This window comes from Wolffia australiana, chromosome 20 (assembly GCF_029677425.1).
Source record: "Wolffia australiana isolate 7733 chromosome 20, ASM2967742v1".
Taxonomy (NCBI): Eukaryota; Viridiplantae; Streptophyta; class Magnoliopsida; order Alismatales; family Araceae; genus Wolffia; species Wolffia australiana.
In genome coordinates this window covers 1,413,554-1,431,826 of record NC_135854.1, presented here as the reverse complement: position 1 = coordinate 1,431,826, position 18,273 = coordinate 1,413,554, and the positions used below count along the sequence as shown (strand labels likewise).

Sequence of the window (18,273 nt, the reverse complement as noted above, 5' to 3'; positions counted from 1 at the left end):
GCCTTACCAAATCAGATACGGCAACAGCACTGTCACGATGGGGAACGACCAAGCGGATGCGGTACCGGTCAACCTTCAAGGATATACAGCGGTGGTCGCCCTCCTGCCCGTGCCCAACCTCAGCACCGACGTCATCTTGGGCTACCCCTGGTTGCGGACGTTGGGCTGGACGCAAGCGCACTGGGATCTCTTCTTGCTCAAGTTCCAGGTTGACGGGGTGTGGCACACCCTCAAGGGGGACCCCGCCAAGGACAGCTCGCGGAACGCTCGCCATTCGCAACCACGCACGGCGGCCACCCTCCAAGCACTGTACATCTCGCCGACAAGTTCCCCGCATCCTCGGACGTGCGGGACCAACTTGAGCAACGCTTTCCACGGGTGTTCCACCACAAGGGCGGGTTGCCGCCGAAGGGAGCACTTGACCACCGCATCACACTGCTCCCAGGTACGGGCCCCGTCAACTCACGCCCTTATCGCTACTCGCATTGCCAGAAGAATGAATTGGAGCGGCTGGTGCGCGAGCAGCTCGAGGCGGGCATCATTCGGCCCTCGCACAGCCCCTACTCGAGCCCCGCCCTTTTGGTCCGCAAGAAGGATGGCCAATGGCGTTTCTGCGTCGACTACCGGGCGCTGAACAAGATCACCGTTCCGAACCGAAGTGCTTCTTCCTCCAAACCCGGCTCGAGTACTTGGGCCATTGGGTTTCATCAGAAGGTGTGGCCACGGACGACGCCAAGGTCCGCGCCGTACAAGACTGGCCGCCGCCCCTCAACCTCTGAGAACTGCGCAGATTTCTCAGTCTGGCAGGATACTATCGACGGTTCGTCGCGGGCTTCGCCACGATCGCGTGGCCATTGACGCGGCTACTCAAGAAGGGGATGTTCGCGTGGTCGTCCGAGGCACAAACCGCGTTCGACCAACTCAAGCACGCCCTCTCCACGGCACCCGTCCTAGCTTTACCTGACTTCACGTGTGAATTTCTGTTGGAAACAGATGCCTCGAACACTGGAGTGGGAGCTGTGTTGATGCAACACAACAGGCCCGTCGCCTACTTCAGTCAAGCGTTCCCCGCGACGGCAAGGACCCGCTCCGCCTACGAGAGAGAGCTCATGGCCATCGTCCTCGCAGTTTGCAAGTGGCGCCACTACCTACTCTTTCAACCTTTCGTCATCCGCACGGACCAGCAAAGTCTCAAGCATTTGCTGGAACAACGTGAAGTCCAAGGCGAATACAATCAATGGCTGTCCAAGCTTCTGGGGTACAACTTCTCCATTCAGTACAAGGCGGGTCGCTCCAACGTCGCGGCAGATGCATTGTCACGACTACCGCCACGCGAAGACCACACTCTCGGGGCCCTCTCTTGGTCCCACTGGGATGATCTCCCGACGATCCGCCAAGAGGTCCTGAAGGATCCCAAGCTGACCGCTATCGTCACAGCCCTCAAAACAGGTCTGCCGTCACCACCGCACTACACCTTATCCAATGATACGCTGTTCTATGATGGCAGGGTGGTCCTCCCCAAGTCCTCGAGCTTGGTGGCCATTGTCCTCCGTGAATTTCACTCGACACCCACCGGGGGCCATGGGGGCTTCCTTAAGACTTACAAGCGCATCCTGTCCCAATTCTTTTGGCAAGGGATGAAGGGCGACATCAAACGTTATGTGGACAGCTGTCACGTTTGCCAACAAAACAAGGCGTCCCATCTCGCGCCGGCGGGCCTTCTCCAACCATTACCGACCCCGGCGCACATTTGGGAGGACATATCCATGGATTTCGTGGAGGGCCTGCCCGTATCCAAAGGGATTGACACCATACTAGTTGTCGTGGATCGCCTCAGCAAGTACGCCCATTTCCTGGGCCTCCGCCACCCATTCTCGGCCAAGGAAGTAGCGGACAAGTTCACCAAGGAAGTCATCAAGCTACATGGGGCGCCCTCCTCCATCATCTCCGATCGAGGCCGCGTTTTCATGAGCGGGTTTTGGCGAGAGCTGCATGCCCTACAGGGCACCCACCTCCGTCACAGCTCGGGCTATCACCCGGAGACGGACGGGCAAACCGAGGTGGTCAACCGGAGCTTGGAGGCTTACCTTCGTTGTTTTGCAGGGGACAATCCACGAAATTGGAGCACATGGCTACATTGGGTCGAATTCAGCTACAACACTTCTCATCATTCGGCCATCCGCATGTCCCCATTTGAAGCCGTCTATGGGCGCCCCCCTCCGACGCTCATCCGCTACGGGTCGTCGCCCTCTCCGAATGACGCGGTTGATCATCTCCTCCGCGACCGCGACGCCCACCTCGACCTCTTGCGCCAGCACTTGGACTGTGCCAAGGCCACTATGAAGGAGCAAGCCGACCAACACCGCCGACCGGTCGAGTATCAAGCCGGTGAGCAGGTCTACCTCAAGCTCCGTCCCTACCGATTGCAGTCCCTCGCCAAGCGGCCCTTCGAGAAGCTGGGGCCCCGCTACTTCGGGCCATACACCATCCTCCAACGAGTAGGGCCGGTGGCTTATCGCCTCGCCCTCCCGGAGACAGCGCGCATCCACCCCGTCTTCCACGTATCACAGCTCAAGCGCGCCACGCCTACAACCGTCGCCCCTCAACCACTGCCGCCGCTCCTTACCGAGGATCTCACATAGCACGTCACTCCAGCCAATCTCACAGCCTTCCGACCATCCCCGGATGGCTGCCAAGTCCTCACCCACTGGGCGGGCCTTCCGGCGTCCGAAGCCACATGGGAGTTAGCTTCCGTCCTCCGGGATCATTTCTCATCCTTTCAGCTTGAGGACAAGCTGCTCGAGATAGGGGGGAGTATTGATATGATCCGGCGACGGGTTTACGCGAGGCGTAGGGACCGGGCTGGGCCCGTCACACTGGAACAGACCCTCCCGACCCCGACGCCTACTTAAGCCGTCCCCAAGGATGGGGAAGGCAGGCATTCAGAAAGTAAGCACTCCCCTCCTCTCCTGACCCCCCCTCTCCGGGTTCCTCACTCCTCTCCTCTCGTGATTGTAGATCGACGTGTCCTCCTTGACGCGGAGCCGACAATCCACCTCCGGCCGTTCCCGCCTCTCGCCCTTCCTCTCTCCACCCCGGGAACTCTCTCCTCCCTCTCCCTCCTCTCCTCTCCCGTGGAACATTGCTATAGACACCAAATTTCATCGTTGAAATGAGATCTGTTTGAGTACAAGAACTATATGATACGACCAAGGATCGTATCAGAGCGTATCACTACAGCAAGTGATTAAGTTCCTACACCGGATGGAACAGTATCCGGTAGTAGATTTGCGATTCGCCTGCTAACCAGCAAAATCAGTGTCAGTATAGACTTCAAAATGAAAAAGCTTACCTTGGCCAAATGTGAGACTGAGGCCAATTGTCCCTTTCAAGTATTGGAGAATCCTGTATGGTGCCTGTAAGTGAGACACTTTAGGAAAATGCATAAATTGGCTAAAAACATTGACAACCAGTAAGGCTGTGTGTGAGCAAAGTAGATGGGTCTGCTGATAAGGCATTGATAGGCATGGGAGTCGGTATCTGGGCCATTGGTATCTGGATGAAGTTTCAGGTGAGATTCCATTGGAGTGCAGATTGGTTGGCACTGGAGATAACTGGTGTTGTCTAGGAGATCAAAGATATATTTATATTGTGCTAAGATAATAGCACTGGGTGAGTATTCCACCTCAAAGCTGAGAAAATATTTGATTGGTCCTAAGTTTTTAATATCAAATTGTACACTCAATTGCTAGCCGAGCTGTTTAATATCGGCTGTAACATTTCCAATAATAATAATAATGTCAACTACGTAGACAATTAGAATCTTAATATCATATGGGGATGAACGGTGATAAAACAGAGTATGATCACCATTAGATTGGAGATAACGAAGTTGTTTCATTGCTTCAGTAAAACATTGAAACCAGGCATGAGGGGACCGTTTAAGTCCGTACAGCGCTTTCTGACGGCGACAGACCTGTTCAGGAGGCCTATCATATCCTTGTGGGGTATTCATGTACGCCTCTTCATGAAGAGGACCATGAAGAAAAACATTTTTTACATCGAGTTGGTGAAGGGTCAAATTATTTGCCGCAGCTAGGGATATGAGTATCTGTATCTTATTCATTTTGGCAATGGAGTAAATGTTTTCATATGGACATTTCTGAGAGTAACTTGGACCACCAGTTGTGCCTTGTAGCACTCCAGTTGACCATCAGCCAGGTATTTGATGATGTAAACCAGAAGCGACCAATTGGTCGTTGACCAGGAGGGAGATTAGTCCACTCCTTGGTTCTGTTAGTATGTAATGCTGCCATTTCCATATCTATAGCCTCCCTCCACTGAGATTGGGCAAGGCCCTCCTGAACTGATGGGGGAATATATACCTGCTAAAGTTGCATTAAGAATTTCTTATGCGGAGGAGATACATTCCATATAAGTTAACAGATTGCTAAGTGGGAAGGGTGTAGTATTAGTTTCTGTTGGTATGTCATCAATACTTCCACAGCCTCGGAATACAATTCTCGGATGGTAGGAGGACCAGTAATGTTGGGGTTGTCCACAGGAGTGACTGGTTGTGGTCGAATCCACTTCGGATAAAGTGTCCAGGATATGGTGGAAGAGTTTGAGACCTTTTTTAATCGTGAGCTCTAAGTCACATTGTAGTTTGGTTTTAGGATAGTTATTGACCACCATTTTTAGAGGAGTTTGACCATTCAGAGAGGAGTACGGAGTCAATTGATGAAGTAGATAGAAGAGAAGCTTCTTCCCAGAAAGTAGTCGGGGTGTTACTTTGAATGAGCAAGGTTTGCATTCTTTTGTAGATATGGCCTAGTTTTCTTTCCTCTTCCATTTTGCTGAGGAATGTGTGAACTGGAGGATTTTTTATTTGTTTGAATGAGCTTAATTATCATACCAAACTATCGATTTATCATAGCCACAAATTCTTTAATAATAACAAGAACATCCAATTTCAGTTTCATCAAATGGATCCAGGTAAAGCGGCTAACATCATCGGTAAGGATTAGAAACCATTGGAAGCCATGCAGATCATTAATGGGTGCTTGTCCCACTCATCCCAGTGACTGAGTTTAAATACAGCACTAGCAGACGAATCAGATGAGGAATAGCTCGTGGCTTTATGTTTGGCTAGGTGACATTTAAAGAACAAAATTTTCATACATAACTTGTGACAAACATTAGTGTTAAAAAATTTTAAGAGATGGAAGGAAGGGTGACCCAATTTCGTCATGTTAGCCCACAGGGGCGTTTTAGTCATTTGCTATTATGTATTTCCCTTTAAATAGGGATGGCCCCCTTTAGGGTGGCAGCCAAGAAGTTAGAAGAAAGTACTCTTGTCTCTCCTCGCCAAGTCTAAGTCTGTCCTCCCTCTCTCCCTCTACGATCCCCATCCTTGTGATCGTTCTACCTCACTGCATCTTCAGGCGGCTTCACCTCAGCCGATCCCTACCCCCTCTGCTCGGCCTCCTCTCGGATCCTTCCCGTTTCACCTCTCTACCCCGGGAATTTCTACCTTACCTTGTCCTCTACCCTCCCTCTGATATGAACCTAGATCAAGGCCCGTATCAGTGACCCAATTGTTGTTGGAGTCGTCAAACTTGCTCTTCTTTAGCAGTTGAAGTGGAGGTTGGTGTGAGCTGAGCCTCCCCTGCAGTTGCCTCGCGTGGTGAGTCGTGGACTCTGTGGTGCACATAGTCCATGCTTCAGATTTGGCTAGCCCATGATTCAGGCCCACCATGTTGTCACGTAGAAACTGCATTGAGTCCATCAAAAATAATTTTGTAGAATGAAATTTGGGTTAATCTTTGGGACAAAACTTAACTATAATATTTCTGGGGAAAATGCAACACATGGGTAAGAATACTAAATGGTTCAAGTTCAATACTACCTATGTCAGGCATAATATGTAGAATTTCATCAGCTGTTTGAATTTTTTTTGTGTTATGACAGATTTCATAATGCTTAAATTCAGATTTTAAATGTGTCTTATGATTGGTTGTGCTGGAGTCTAAAATTCAGTGGTTGGAATAATGAGGTAAGTTGCTTACAATGGAGAGGCATAGAGAGTTACCTGATTGAACCATGGAAGTTGATCCAACAATAGTGGTGGTCTTGAGGATGTTCCGGAGCTGTTCCAGTTCTGTTTACTGCTTGGCTATATCCTCCTTGCCTGCTTGTGATGGTATATTATCTAGGCCATTCACTCCAGTGTGTATATTTCTGTTACTTTTGCCAATAATCTTATCGGCCCAGGCGGGATGTCTATGAATTTTACAGCTCGTTTATTCAGTGTGTCGGTGTTTCCGGCAGTGGCTACACCACAGCTGATATTTGTGATCACCATGAGATTCCTTTGGTTGAGTCTTCTTTGGTCTTTTTTTGTAGAAGGAGGTTGAGTTGGTATAGTAGTAGAAACTCTACCTGTTTGTGGTGCTTTGACAATGCATGCTGAATTTTGAATCATGGTTGTAGTAGATGGATCAGTAGACAACCCAAGATGACTTTCCTTTTTCCAAACTCGTAGAGCTATGCCTTAAAAGTTGAGTTTATGTGTGCGGTTGAACAATTGTGCTCAAACAATTTCGAATTCAGGCGGGATCCCTTTAAGATATATATAGACCTTGTCCCAAATGATATACCACCTATCTATAACTCCTGCATTAGGAGGAAGATAAAAATCTATTTCCTTCCAAATGGCTTGGAGGTCCAGCACTGTGCGATCTTTTGAAGGGGCATCACTGAGCGGTCAACAAGGTCGGCTATCTTGGACTTATCATCTGGCATGGAATGCCGATGTTGGATAAGATCCCATATCTCTTTAACTGATTCACAGTCATTGTAGGTTTCACTGACTTCTGGAATCATTGAGTCTAAGATCCAGATGTCGAGGACATCCTCTTCACAGTGCCACTTGAGTTATGTCGAGTCACTCGGCTGAGGTGGTTCCAAAGCCAAGTGATCAAGTTCTCCTCTTGACCTCAGTGTCTGTTTAATGAATGTAGTCCATTGCTACAGATTGTGTCCAGTCAATAACTTTCGTGCAGCAACTTGAGGAAGTTGCATGTCCCATTTTTCAGCCAAAGTTGGACAACTAACACCGCAATTTGGATCAGGAGTATACTCTTTTTTGCCATGAGAAATAGAAATTATAGAGGAAGTTGATGGAATTTAGGATAATGGATTTGGAATGATCACACCCATATCTAGAGTAGCCTACACACCAAATCCCAGTTGTTTGGAAGAGTGATCAAAGGATAATTAGGACTCCCAGAAGAAGCAATGTTTATCTGCTGCGAGACAAATATCCACAGTTGTCACCCCAAATGTAGCGACGGCCAACAGACTTGGAGCTCGAGCTACAGTGACAGGTGGCACTGATACTACGATCCACAGCAGTGATTTCTAAGGCACCAGCAGCAGGATTCTTGAGACAAACAGTCGATGACAGAGAATCAAGAAGCTCCGTCAAATTTTGTCAGTGACGGTTGTAGATTTCTTCAGACTACAATATATGTAGTTCTTCCTCCTCGCAGATCCGTGGAGTGCTCTGGTACCATTTGAAACCGGGTCCTTGGATGAAGAGAAATGAAGACTGAAGAAAAACAACAGCAGAGGTTTTTATTTAGGGCTACAATTTTATACACCACGCAGTAGCCTGGAGTTACAGTTGTCCAATTCTCTAACATAATGGTTGCATAAGGGCTAGTAGTTGCCTAAAACTATGTATCATGTGGGTCCATAAACTCATCCAACTTCAACAAATAAATAGTCTCATTGCCTCTCTCTTCGCTCGGAAAATTGGAATTAAGTGAGAACTAATTTTTTATTGTAACATACTTGAAATTTTTTATTTTTTATTGTAATTTTTTATTGCCTCTCTCTCTCTCTCGAATTTTGTTGGATGTTATTGTAACATACTTGTGTTTGCATCTGATTATTTATGACAAAATGCCACTGTATGAACTTTTTTTAATAAGCAAGATAGGGGAGATCACACAACATTGGTGAGCCTCCTGGCTACTGTATGAAAATATATCATAGTTTCACTCAAATGTGATCTTGGTTAGTGGATGTTCTCCTACGATTTCCTATGCTTGTCTCACCTTCTCTACTCTATTTATCATTTTCTCTTAAGCATGCAGAGTGGTAGAGTTATCAGTTGGACAGCATGTTATATTATAATCTTTCATATTTTTTAAGAGAAACCCTGTTTCCCATTGTTGTATTTCTTTATACCCTCATCTTTCTGTGTTTGCCAATGTCTTAAGGGGATTTGCCTGTAGGTGGCCACCTTATTGACTCAGAATGGACCTGGGCCAATCAGTATGTAACCTTAATTTATACAGGATATTGCCAAAATAATGGGATGTTCTGTCTAGGAAAAACCTAGACCACCTGTGTGCTGGCTGAGAGGTCAAGAAAGTTTGGCTGCAGGCAAGAACTCAGACAATGGTATCAGAGGGCTGTGGGCCCTAACTGACTTTGTGGAGCAGAACGGAGGAGCAATTGGCCACATTTTCGAGTACTTTTTCTTAAAGCAATTGGCCAATGGCCTTCTTCATCAGTTAATGTCCCTTCAACTACCACTCCCCCTTCAGTGGATACTACTCCCCCTTCAGTAGATCCTTCGATAGGTTCTTCTCCCCCTTCACCCAAATCCATAACTTATGATTGTCTTCCCTTCTTCCTTCTTTGATAATATTTTGGGTATGGAGTGATTTTAGACGATTCTCCACTTTGATCAATCATATCCTCTGTCCTTGGTTCCGATTCTGTTCTTCTTGTACTAACTGGGGGAATTATCCCTACTCCACTTTCAAATATTTTCAATCTAGCTGGAGTTTGTGTAAGTTCAGAGTCAATATTCTCAATATTGAGTATGTAACTAATGTCTAAGTATGATTCAGTACCTTTCGGTTTGTAATAAAATGATTTTTCATCAAAGACTACATCTTTGGTGACTAAGTACTTCCGAGTAACAGGATGATAGAATTTATGTCCTTTCTGTGTAACTGAATATCCCACAAATACACACTTTAGTCCCTTAGTAGACCACTTATTTTGTTTATGTGTATGATTATACACATAACCAACACAACCAAATATTCTAGGGGGTAGGCCGGTTTTTAGTCTTACATTTGGGTAATAAGTCTCAAGCAAATCAAGTGGACTTTTGAAGGCTAAAATACTTGAAGGAAATCGATTAACAAGGTGTGTAGCTGTCATAACTGCAAAACCCCATAGATTTGTGGGAACATTCCCTTGAATTAGAAGTGTTCTTCCTTTGTCTACAATGTTCCCTATTTTCCTTTCTGCTACTCCATTTTGTTGTGGGGTATATGGACATGATGTTTCATGTTTTATCTCTTCAGACAAGAAAAATTCAGTAAGTTCGTTATTGAGGAAATCCTTTGCATTATCTGTTCTTAGTCCATGGACTTGATCACCAAACTGCCGTTTGATATGATTACATAATCCTTTCAAGTTTTTTGTAACCTTGTACTTATGTTTTTGTAAGAAAATCCAGCTATATCTGCTATAATCATCTGTGCATACTAGGAAATAACGATGTCCTAGTATGTCTGCTTGGGGAGATGGCCCCCAGACATCACAATGGATGATCTGGAAAGGCCTCTGCATACGTGTGGAATTTGGTGGGTATGGTACCCTCCTAAATTTTCCTAACTGACATGCTTCACAGACCAAGTTTTCAATCAAAGCATTCTTAAACAAGTCTGGGTACAAGTGTTTAAGTAGGTGATAGGATGGGTGACCCATCCTTTGGTGAGTTTCCACGATTGTCTCCTCAGGAGATAGCTTCACTGCGGCAACCTTTGATTTATCTCCTGGGTATTCCATGGGTAAGTAATAGAGTCCTTGATGAACTCTAGCAAGTCCAGTCCTCCACCCGAGCTCCTTGACATAAATAAGCATCCACGTTATCAAATAGAATATTATACTCCTTGCACTTGGCTAGTTGTTGTACAGATACTAGGTTCATAGACAATTTAGGAACATGTAACACCTTTTCTAAAATACCAATATGCTTAATGTTCAAACTTCTAATGCCGATTACGGGTAATAATGTACCATCAGCTGTTTGAACATACTTACCTGGGTGAACTTCTTCATATGTCATAAAGAAATCTTTTCTAGATGACATATGATCTGTTGCACCTGAATCTAAGATCCATGCATTTGATGGATTTTTAGTGAGTAAAGTAATGTTATGGAAAATTTCTTCCTTACCAGAATTGGCGAGCGAAGTAGATCCAATGACTGCTCCAGAGTTTATAAATGATTTTATACTTTGTAGTTCCTGCATCATCTTCTGGAAGTCTTGGGCTGAAGGAAGATTACTCACAAAGTTTTGAGTTTCTCCAGCTTCTCCTGGTTGCATCATAACATGAGCTCGAGCAATATGAGGTGGCTTGCCATGGAGCTTCCAGCACTTGTCCTTGATATGCCCCTTCTTCTTACAGTAGTTGCACACATCGCCCTTCGGTCCTTCTCTGTTATGAGTTTTTGTGATATGAGCGGTGCTCTCAATGGCTCCTCTAGCCGAGTTAAGTCTGCTTTCCTCTTGCATGACCTTAGATACAGCTTCGTCAAATGTAGATTCATCTTCTCTATTGTAGAGTTGGCTTCTGACCGTCTCAAATTCTGGCCGAAGTCCTTGCAAAAATTGACATAGTCGATTTGTTGCCTCATGTGCCCTTGCTACTGGATCAGTGGAGGATGGTCTACAATGATCTAATTCATTGTGAATGTCCCTCAGCTTGTTTGAGTAGGTCAGAACATCCATATCCCCCTGTTTGAGTGTATAGGCTTGTATGATAAGATCAATGATTTTGGCCTCGTCATTCTTCTTGGAGTGGCTTCGATGCACAGCTTCCCATAATGTTTTTGCAGTTCCATATGACGAGTATTGAACTAATTGCTCGGCAGATATTGAATCCAACATCCACCCAAACACATACTCCTCTTCTACTACCCATCTTGGGTAATTCGGATGAGTATCAGGTGGACATACCTCTGTGAGGTGATGCACTAATTTTCTGGGCTTTAGGGCAGCTTGAATTGTTCTCTCCCAAAGCAGCAGATTCTTGCCATTAAATATATTGCACTTTGCCATCACTGGAAGCGTAGTAATCCATCTATCTGTAAGTACCATCTGACTTTCCGATGATGGCATTACTCCTTTGGTAGAAATCTTAGTCATGTCTTCTCCCATGAGTTATGTAGCTTGAAAGAAAATGCTAACCTCAAGAAGAAGCAAATCTCGGAATTGGTCCTCCCGTAGGATGACGTAAGATGCCAGGAGATTCTTCAACGATCACTGAGTAGGCTCTGATACCATGACAAATTCAAGGGAGGTCGAGAAGAGAACAAGAGAACCAGAAAAGAAAAAATTTCTATTAAAAAATGTTAACATTATTTGTTACAACTCTATCGCTTTTTATAGCAGCCGTCTAACAGCTAGTTTAACGGCTAGTAATTACTAGCCGTTAGACTTAGTCGGTGGGCCCCACTGACGCAATACACTTATAATGGGCCCGATAGTTTTCTTCTAGTCTTGTATCACTTTTTCTTGGGCTTGGGCCACTTTCCTTATATTCCAAGTGTATCCTTGACAGATGGTGTGCTATTTTATCTTGTTTTGCATTAAACTAAACCCCTGGTTCCCACAGTTGTATTTCTTAAAATCCACATCTTTCTATATTTATCAATATGTTTTAAGGAGATCCATTGATTGGTGAGCACCTTAATGACTAAGATTGGGCTTTGCCCAATCAGCACATAACCTTTATTTATACAGGATATTGTCGAAGTAGTGGATATTCTTTCTAGAGATACCCTTGACCATCTATGTGGTAATTGAGAGGCCGAGAGAGTTTGGCTGTAGGGTGAGTCCTCTGTCATAATCTTAAGACATTTATAGTTAAGCATCTGTGATAATGTGTAGAAGTAGTTGGTTAATCTGACTAGATGGAATATTTTTCATGCGGTCAGTGTTTCTACATTTCAAAGCATTCATGAAGAGCAACATTCGGAGACATTCAAGTCTAAAATTTATGAATCCTGAGCTGTCTTGCAGCCATCACTCTGTCAAAAGGAGGATTGTTTTGTAGACATGTTGCGAGACCCTGCTTGTTTTCATCTTACTTATGGTTTATTTTCTCCTTTACATTCCCCTGGTTCTTATTTAAACCTTGATCATATCTCATTAAAATTAGTTTTCATTTTCAGAATTTAATCACTCTCTTCAATCATTTTCAGATATTGATTGATGGATCCCCGTTCAATAATCTGGACAAGAAGTGGATAAGGGAAAGGATTGGATATGTGGGTCAGGTAAGTCAAACTGTTATAAATATTTTGGAAGTAGGGTCTTTTATTTAATTTTCCTATCCTTATGAGGGTATGAAATCTCTAGATGTTCCCCTGCTACCCGTCTCTATTGTCTCTTTTATCCTCTCTTCTTAATTTCTCTTCTCTCTCACTCTCACGTTGGCACATTATCTCCTCCCCTATGAAGTGAGCAGACAAGGAACAGACTAATTTTCTCCATGGACGTAAAATTCATCCCATCCAAAAACTATGGACGACAGGACAATATCTCGTAGAACCTTAATTTCTACATAAACTGTACAAAAGTCTTTTATTGCTCAGCTCAGCATGCCATCCAGAGATGGATGGATAGTTTACTACACAAAAACGTTCCTTATTGTCTTGTTGGGGGACGACGTCAAACAGGAAAACATCAGAGGAACTAGAAAACTGGGACGATAGATGAAGACTATCTTCATCCCAAACCATTGTATTGTCCCATACTAGACATTAGTTGACCTAACATTTTCGTTTGATCTCGTTGTCTAACTCTATATATCATCATAACCAAGGTTTTGGCTAACAAGCTAAGGAAGGTTGTCAAGAAGCTTAACTTGAGGGCCGACTTTGCAGTTTAGCAGTGCGCCGTCCTTGATCTTGATCAGCAAGTCAAGCAGCCTTCGCAATCACAATGGAAGTCTTTGACTATATTAGAGTTGAGGGAGAAGTAGTGGGGTTGACCCCTTGATAAAGAACACTATGTGCTATATCGCCTAGATTATTTACAGAGACGATCGTACTTGGCTGCGCTCCAACACAGCCTGGGTCATCTAGCACTTGGTCGTTACATTAGTGATGACGGGAAGGTACTGCGCCTAACCTGCCTGATCTCCCCCCACCTGCGAGTGGAATGTTGATTTCACAGGTCCACTCCTGCAGCGTGCGCATGGGCCCACAGTCAATCCAGCTTGAAGAACTAAGAGCTTGTGCATCTTTGGCGAAGGATGCACTCTAATGCTTCCTCTGGATCTGACTCCCTATGTGCAACATCTGAAGGCTGTGGTACGGAGTAGTAGTTGGAGCGAGTGGTGCAGGAGCAATTAGCTCAAGGAATCATTTGCCTCTCGACCAGTCCTTACTCGAGCCCAGCCTTGCTCCTACCCAAGAAAGATTGGACTTGACACTGTTGCATCGACTATAGGGCACTCAACCGCATTTCCGTTCCAGATAAGTTTCTCATTCCAGTGGTGGATGAGCTGTTAGCAGTGCTGAATTGTATGGCAGTTTTTTCTAAGTTAGATCTCAAGTCTGGGTATCACCAAATTTGGATGCATGCAGAGGATGTGCCTAAAACAGCATTCCGAACTCATCATGGCCATTATTAAATCTTAGTCACGCCATTTGGTCTGACTAATGCACCGGCTACTTTTCAGGCATTCATGAATCAGATTTTTCAACCCTTTCTGCAGAAATTTGTGCTGGTACTCTTTGACGACATTTTGGTCTATAGTCGCGATCGTGATGCCAATGTGCAGCATCTTTGTTAGCTTAAGAGGAATGAGAAGAAAAGTAGGAGAGAAGAATGCTCCAGCCAAGGGCTGCGCCTGAGAGAAAGAAACCTTTGACAAAAAACACACTATCTGGTGGCTAGGGCTTGGGGCCTTTTAAAGGGGCCCCATTACATGGTCCCACGTGTGAGTCACTTAAAGGTTCACACGTGGGATTTTACTTAGAGTATTTTTCAAATAGAATGTATGCTCCCATGTGGGCCACTTATAGGATGTGGCCCACTCACAATGGAGAAAGAGAGAGAGAGAGAGAGAGAGAGAGAGAGAGAGAGAGAGAGAGAGAGAGAGAGAGAGAGAGAGAGAGCTCCATGCAGCCTCAGTTCAACAATCTTCACAAAGTTTTTCAAGTTCTGTCAGACCACCAGCTATGTGTAAATGCTAAGAAGTGTGTGTTCTTGCAAGGGTAATTGGAATATTTGGGGCACGTGATATCGAGCGAAGGGGTGGCGATCGATAAGGGAAAGATTGCTGACATTGTGGGGTGGCCTATTCCCCACACAGTGCAACTACTGCGTGGATTTCTCGGCCTAACAGGGTATTAACGCAGATTTGTGGCTAATTTCTCGGCCATAACATGTCCCTCGCCCAGCTCTTAAAGACTGATGGCTTTAAGTGGACGGATGCAGTACAGCTTGTGTTTGAGAGGCTGAAAGTTGCGATGTCTTCTGCACACTGGTGCTGCTTCTTGAAGATTTTTCTGGGGAGTTCTGTGTGGAAACTGGTGCCTTGGGGCTAGGGTTGGGCATGGTCTTGATGCAACAAGGGCGACCTGTGTCCTATTTCACCCTAGCTTTCCCCCCAAGGGCGCGGGTGCGTTCCTCCTACGTAAGAGAAGTTATCACCATTGTGTGGGCAGTCCAATGGTGGCGCCACTACCTTCTGTTCAGACATTTTGGCATTCACACCAACCAATACAGTTTGGAGTACCTCTTTGAGCAACGAGAGGTACAAGGCCCATATCACAAATGGGTTTCCAAACTGATGGGTTTTTCATTCTAGATCCACTACAAGGAAATTCGCACCAACAATGTTGCAGATGCTCTCCCACGCTCACCTAAGTTGGAGGAGGCGGTTCTATGCTCAATGTCCCTGCCGGTATGGCAAGATATGGAGACCGTGCGACGTAAGCTTGGGGCCGACTCCAAATGGCACCAGGTGATGACAGAAATCTGCCAAGGTATCAACAGAGATGAGTGATTTATTATTCGTGATGATCTCCTGTTCTACAAGAATCTGCTCGTCCTTCCCAGCCAGTCCGGGCTCATCCCGATGATTCTCACTGAATTTCATGACAAGGTGAGTTGGGGACATTGAACTTTTGAAGACTTAGCACTGGATCTAGGAGCAGTTCTATTGGGCAGGCATAAAGAGCGACACCAAGAGGCACATCAATCAATGCCTGGTGTGTCTCTAGTTAAAGTCATCTCATTTGGTACTCGCGGGGTTGTTGCAGCCACTTCCGATACCATCGAAGATCTGGGAGGAAATCTGTTTGAATTTTGTGGAGGATTTGGTATGACATACCCTTCTACGTCAGGGGAGCATTTGTACATACCAGACAAACACAAGTAGAGGAGTAATTGGCAATCATCAACCCATGATGAGTCATAGAGGAGTAATTGGCAATCATCAACACATGGCGAGTCATATGAAAGTTGATGAACCCTTTAAAAGTGTGATTGTTCTTGTAGCTGCTCCTTAGACAATGATTGGTGACGAGGACATTCAGGAAGAGATGTGCTCAGAGGGTGAAGAAGACTGCTCCCATCTTTTATTTGAATGGCCGGTTGCTTGCTCAAGCCGCTTGGGCCAGCCAATTTATGACTGGTTGATGTCTCCATAGATAAGTCATTCTGGAAATCACTATGGGATGGGGTACCCAGTGGACAGGAGGAACGGGGACGGCTTTTTGCTGTGCTATGGACCATATGACTGCACGGTAACAAGGTCATCTTAAAAGTACAAAAGGCATTGCTGGTTGGTGTAGTACAACATGTGGAGAGCTTAACCTGGGTTTGGTTTAGAGGGAGGTGAAAGGAGGGTTTGAGGACCTCTTGGGTCAAGGCTGTATTCATAACTTTCTCTTAATTGATCATATTGGGAGGACCAACAATCTTGGGTGACTATCCCCAACTTTTTTCAAAAAAATTAATTGACCTAATTGACTTCCTCTTAATATTTGAGTAGACTTCGTATAGTTTAAAATAAAATAAAAGTATCATCAAAATCAGGATCATTTTTTAAAAATTAAGAATTCTCCATTTTCTGCAGGAACCTCGCCTCTTTAGAATGGATGTAAGCTCAAACATAAGGTATGGCTGCCCAAGAAAGGTAACACAGGAAGAGGTGGAATTGGCTGCTAAACAGGCAATTGCCCACGAGTTTATATCATCTCTTCCCAATGGGTATGATACACTTGTGGGTGATAGCCTACTCAGTGGGGGTCAAAAACAAAGAATTGCCATTGCTAGGGCTATCCTTAGAGACCCTGATATTCTAATTCTTGATGAGGCAACAAGTGCACTAGATGCGGAGACTGAACATTATGTGAAGGTAAATTGACTAAAGAACCCTAATATTTCCATTTGTGAAGGCATAAGTTTGTCCCTTTTTTGAGTTTTCCAAAACTTTCCAGGAGCTTCTTCACGAATTTAAGAGTAACTCAAAGAAAAGGAGAACAGTGATTGTTATTGCGCATAGGTGAGTTATCTTCTACTCTCCAAAGGCCAATACCAATATTATTGTTTCATTATGTTGTTTTATTGTACCTTATGGAACTAAAATGCACTTATTAATAAAATGTTTTGTATAATCATTCTATTGTTTTATTATTCTATGAGCTCAATAGGTATGGATGGATATGAAAACAATGGGTTTGTTTAATTTTTGTCCACTTGATAGCATGATTTTTCAACTTACTTTTCCTAGGGAAAATCATCATTCTCCTGATGAGGCTCCAACTATTTTATGTATCATCCATTTATACTGATTCTAGGAATCTTAAAGTTTTCGTATTTTTAGTGGAAAACAAATCATCATTAGTAAACTTATTCATTGTAACGTTTATTAACATTTAAAGTTGATTAATGTGTGAAGTAATCACTCAATTGGATATCTTAATATTGAATATTTTCAGTTATAGTATTACTGATTTTTTTTAGTTTTCAATAATTTTCAAGCTTTGTTACCTTTCAATTGGCAAAGATTTATAAGTTTTTTGAATACTTTTACAAACAAAAATTGGAAATCTGATTCATTCGTTTGAATTGTTCTAGGCGTTCTTGATTATTCTTGACTGTAATAAAAAATATGGTTTATCCTTGAAAATTTATAGTTAACTTCTATCTGTTCTAACTCAATGAAACATCTGGAATTACTGAAGTGCACTCCATGGACTAAATATAACATGGCAGCTAGTCATGTTGTATCAATCAATAATTCATACTCTGACAAGTGTACCCCTGTTTATTTTTATGAAGTGTAAACAAATCTAATGTTTCGTCTTACTTTCAACATTATTTCTTAACTGGCATCTAGCTAATATCTCTCACTTCATGGAACATCTGGCATTTCTGAAACGTACTCCATGTCTTACATAGATAAAACATGGAAAGTATAAGGAATATTTAATGAGGAATTTCCTCTCTGAAAATGTTCTATTTTGGATTCAGGTTATCAACAATTCAATCGGCAGACAGGATAGTCGTCATGGATGCAGGAAAAATCGTAGAGGTAATGTACATCAAATTAATATCTTATGAATATTTCCAGAATTTGAAGTAACCCTTATGCAGGAGGGAAGTCATCAACAGCTCGTATCAACTAATGGTATATACGCAAGGTTGATCAGGCGGCAGTGGGATACGATTGAATAGAAACTATTTGATCTGGAGGGCCTGTCCAGTCACTTCAGTCCTTGCGATGAGATTTTTTTGTTTATTGTGCTGCTTCTCAGAGAAGTTTGACGCAAGCCGGCAAACTCGAAAGGTCACAATTTACTTTTTTTCATTTAAAATTTGTATATTTTACATACTAGAAAAGCTATTGGGGTCTAGTGTATTTTATGAATGATGTAACTATTTATACGGCGTGTATAAAAATTATCTCTTCAATCTGTGCTACTATGTCCAGCAAACCTTTTTTCCAATTTTAATTTTGTTTTACCTCTAAACTTCCATGAAAGGGGAGGTGAAAGTTTGGGTATTCTTTGATATTAGTCTGGGATTTGGACATGATAATCAGTTTGATGGCTGTTATCTAGCATTCAGCTTCAAATAGCATGTCAGAGTGTTACGTCGGAACCTTTAACGCACTCCGAGCTTGTTTTATAAAGAATCAGTCATTTCCTGGTCTT

The 18,273-nt window shown here is 43.9% G+C and overlaps 1 protein-coding gene across 3 annotated transcripts in view; it reads left to right on the top strand.

Annotated features, from left to right (window-relative positions):
* Positions 1 to 18,035, top strand: part of ABCB26 (transporter associated with antigen processing protein 1) — a 38,074-nt gene extending 20,039 nt beyond the window's left edge. For 2 of the 3 annotated variants that reach the window (XM_078591086.1, XM_078591088.1), the window contains exons 14-18: positions 12,301 to 12,375; positions 16,191 to 16,472; positions 16,555 to 16,619; positions 17,591 to 17,651; positions 17,714 to 18,035. In XM_078591086.1, coding sequence (XP_078447212.1) covers positions 12,301 to 12,375; positions 16,191 to 16,472; positions 16,555 to 16,619; positions 17,591 to 17,651; positions 17,714 to 17,794 — 564 coding nt within the window. In that variant the 3' untranslated portion in view covers positions 17,795 to 18,035. Of the gene's footprint in view, positions 1 to 875; positions 6,203 to 12,300; positions 12,376 to 16,190; positions 16,473 to 16,554; positions 16,620 to 17,590; positions 17,652 to 17,713 lie in introns of those variants that run through there. The other variant, XR_013584813.1, reaches the window with a different exon arrangement.
* The last annotated feature ends 238 nt before the right edge of the window (positions 18,036 to 18,273 follow it).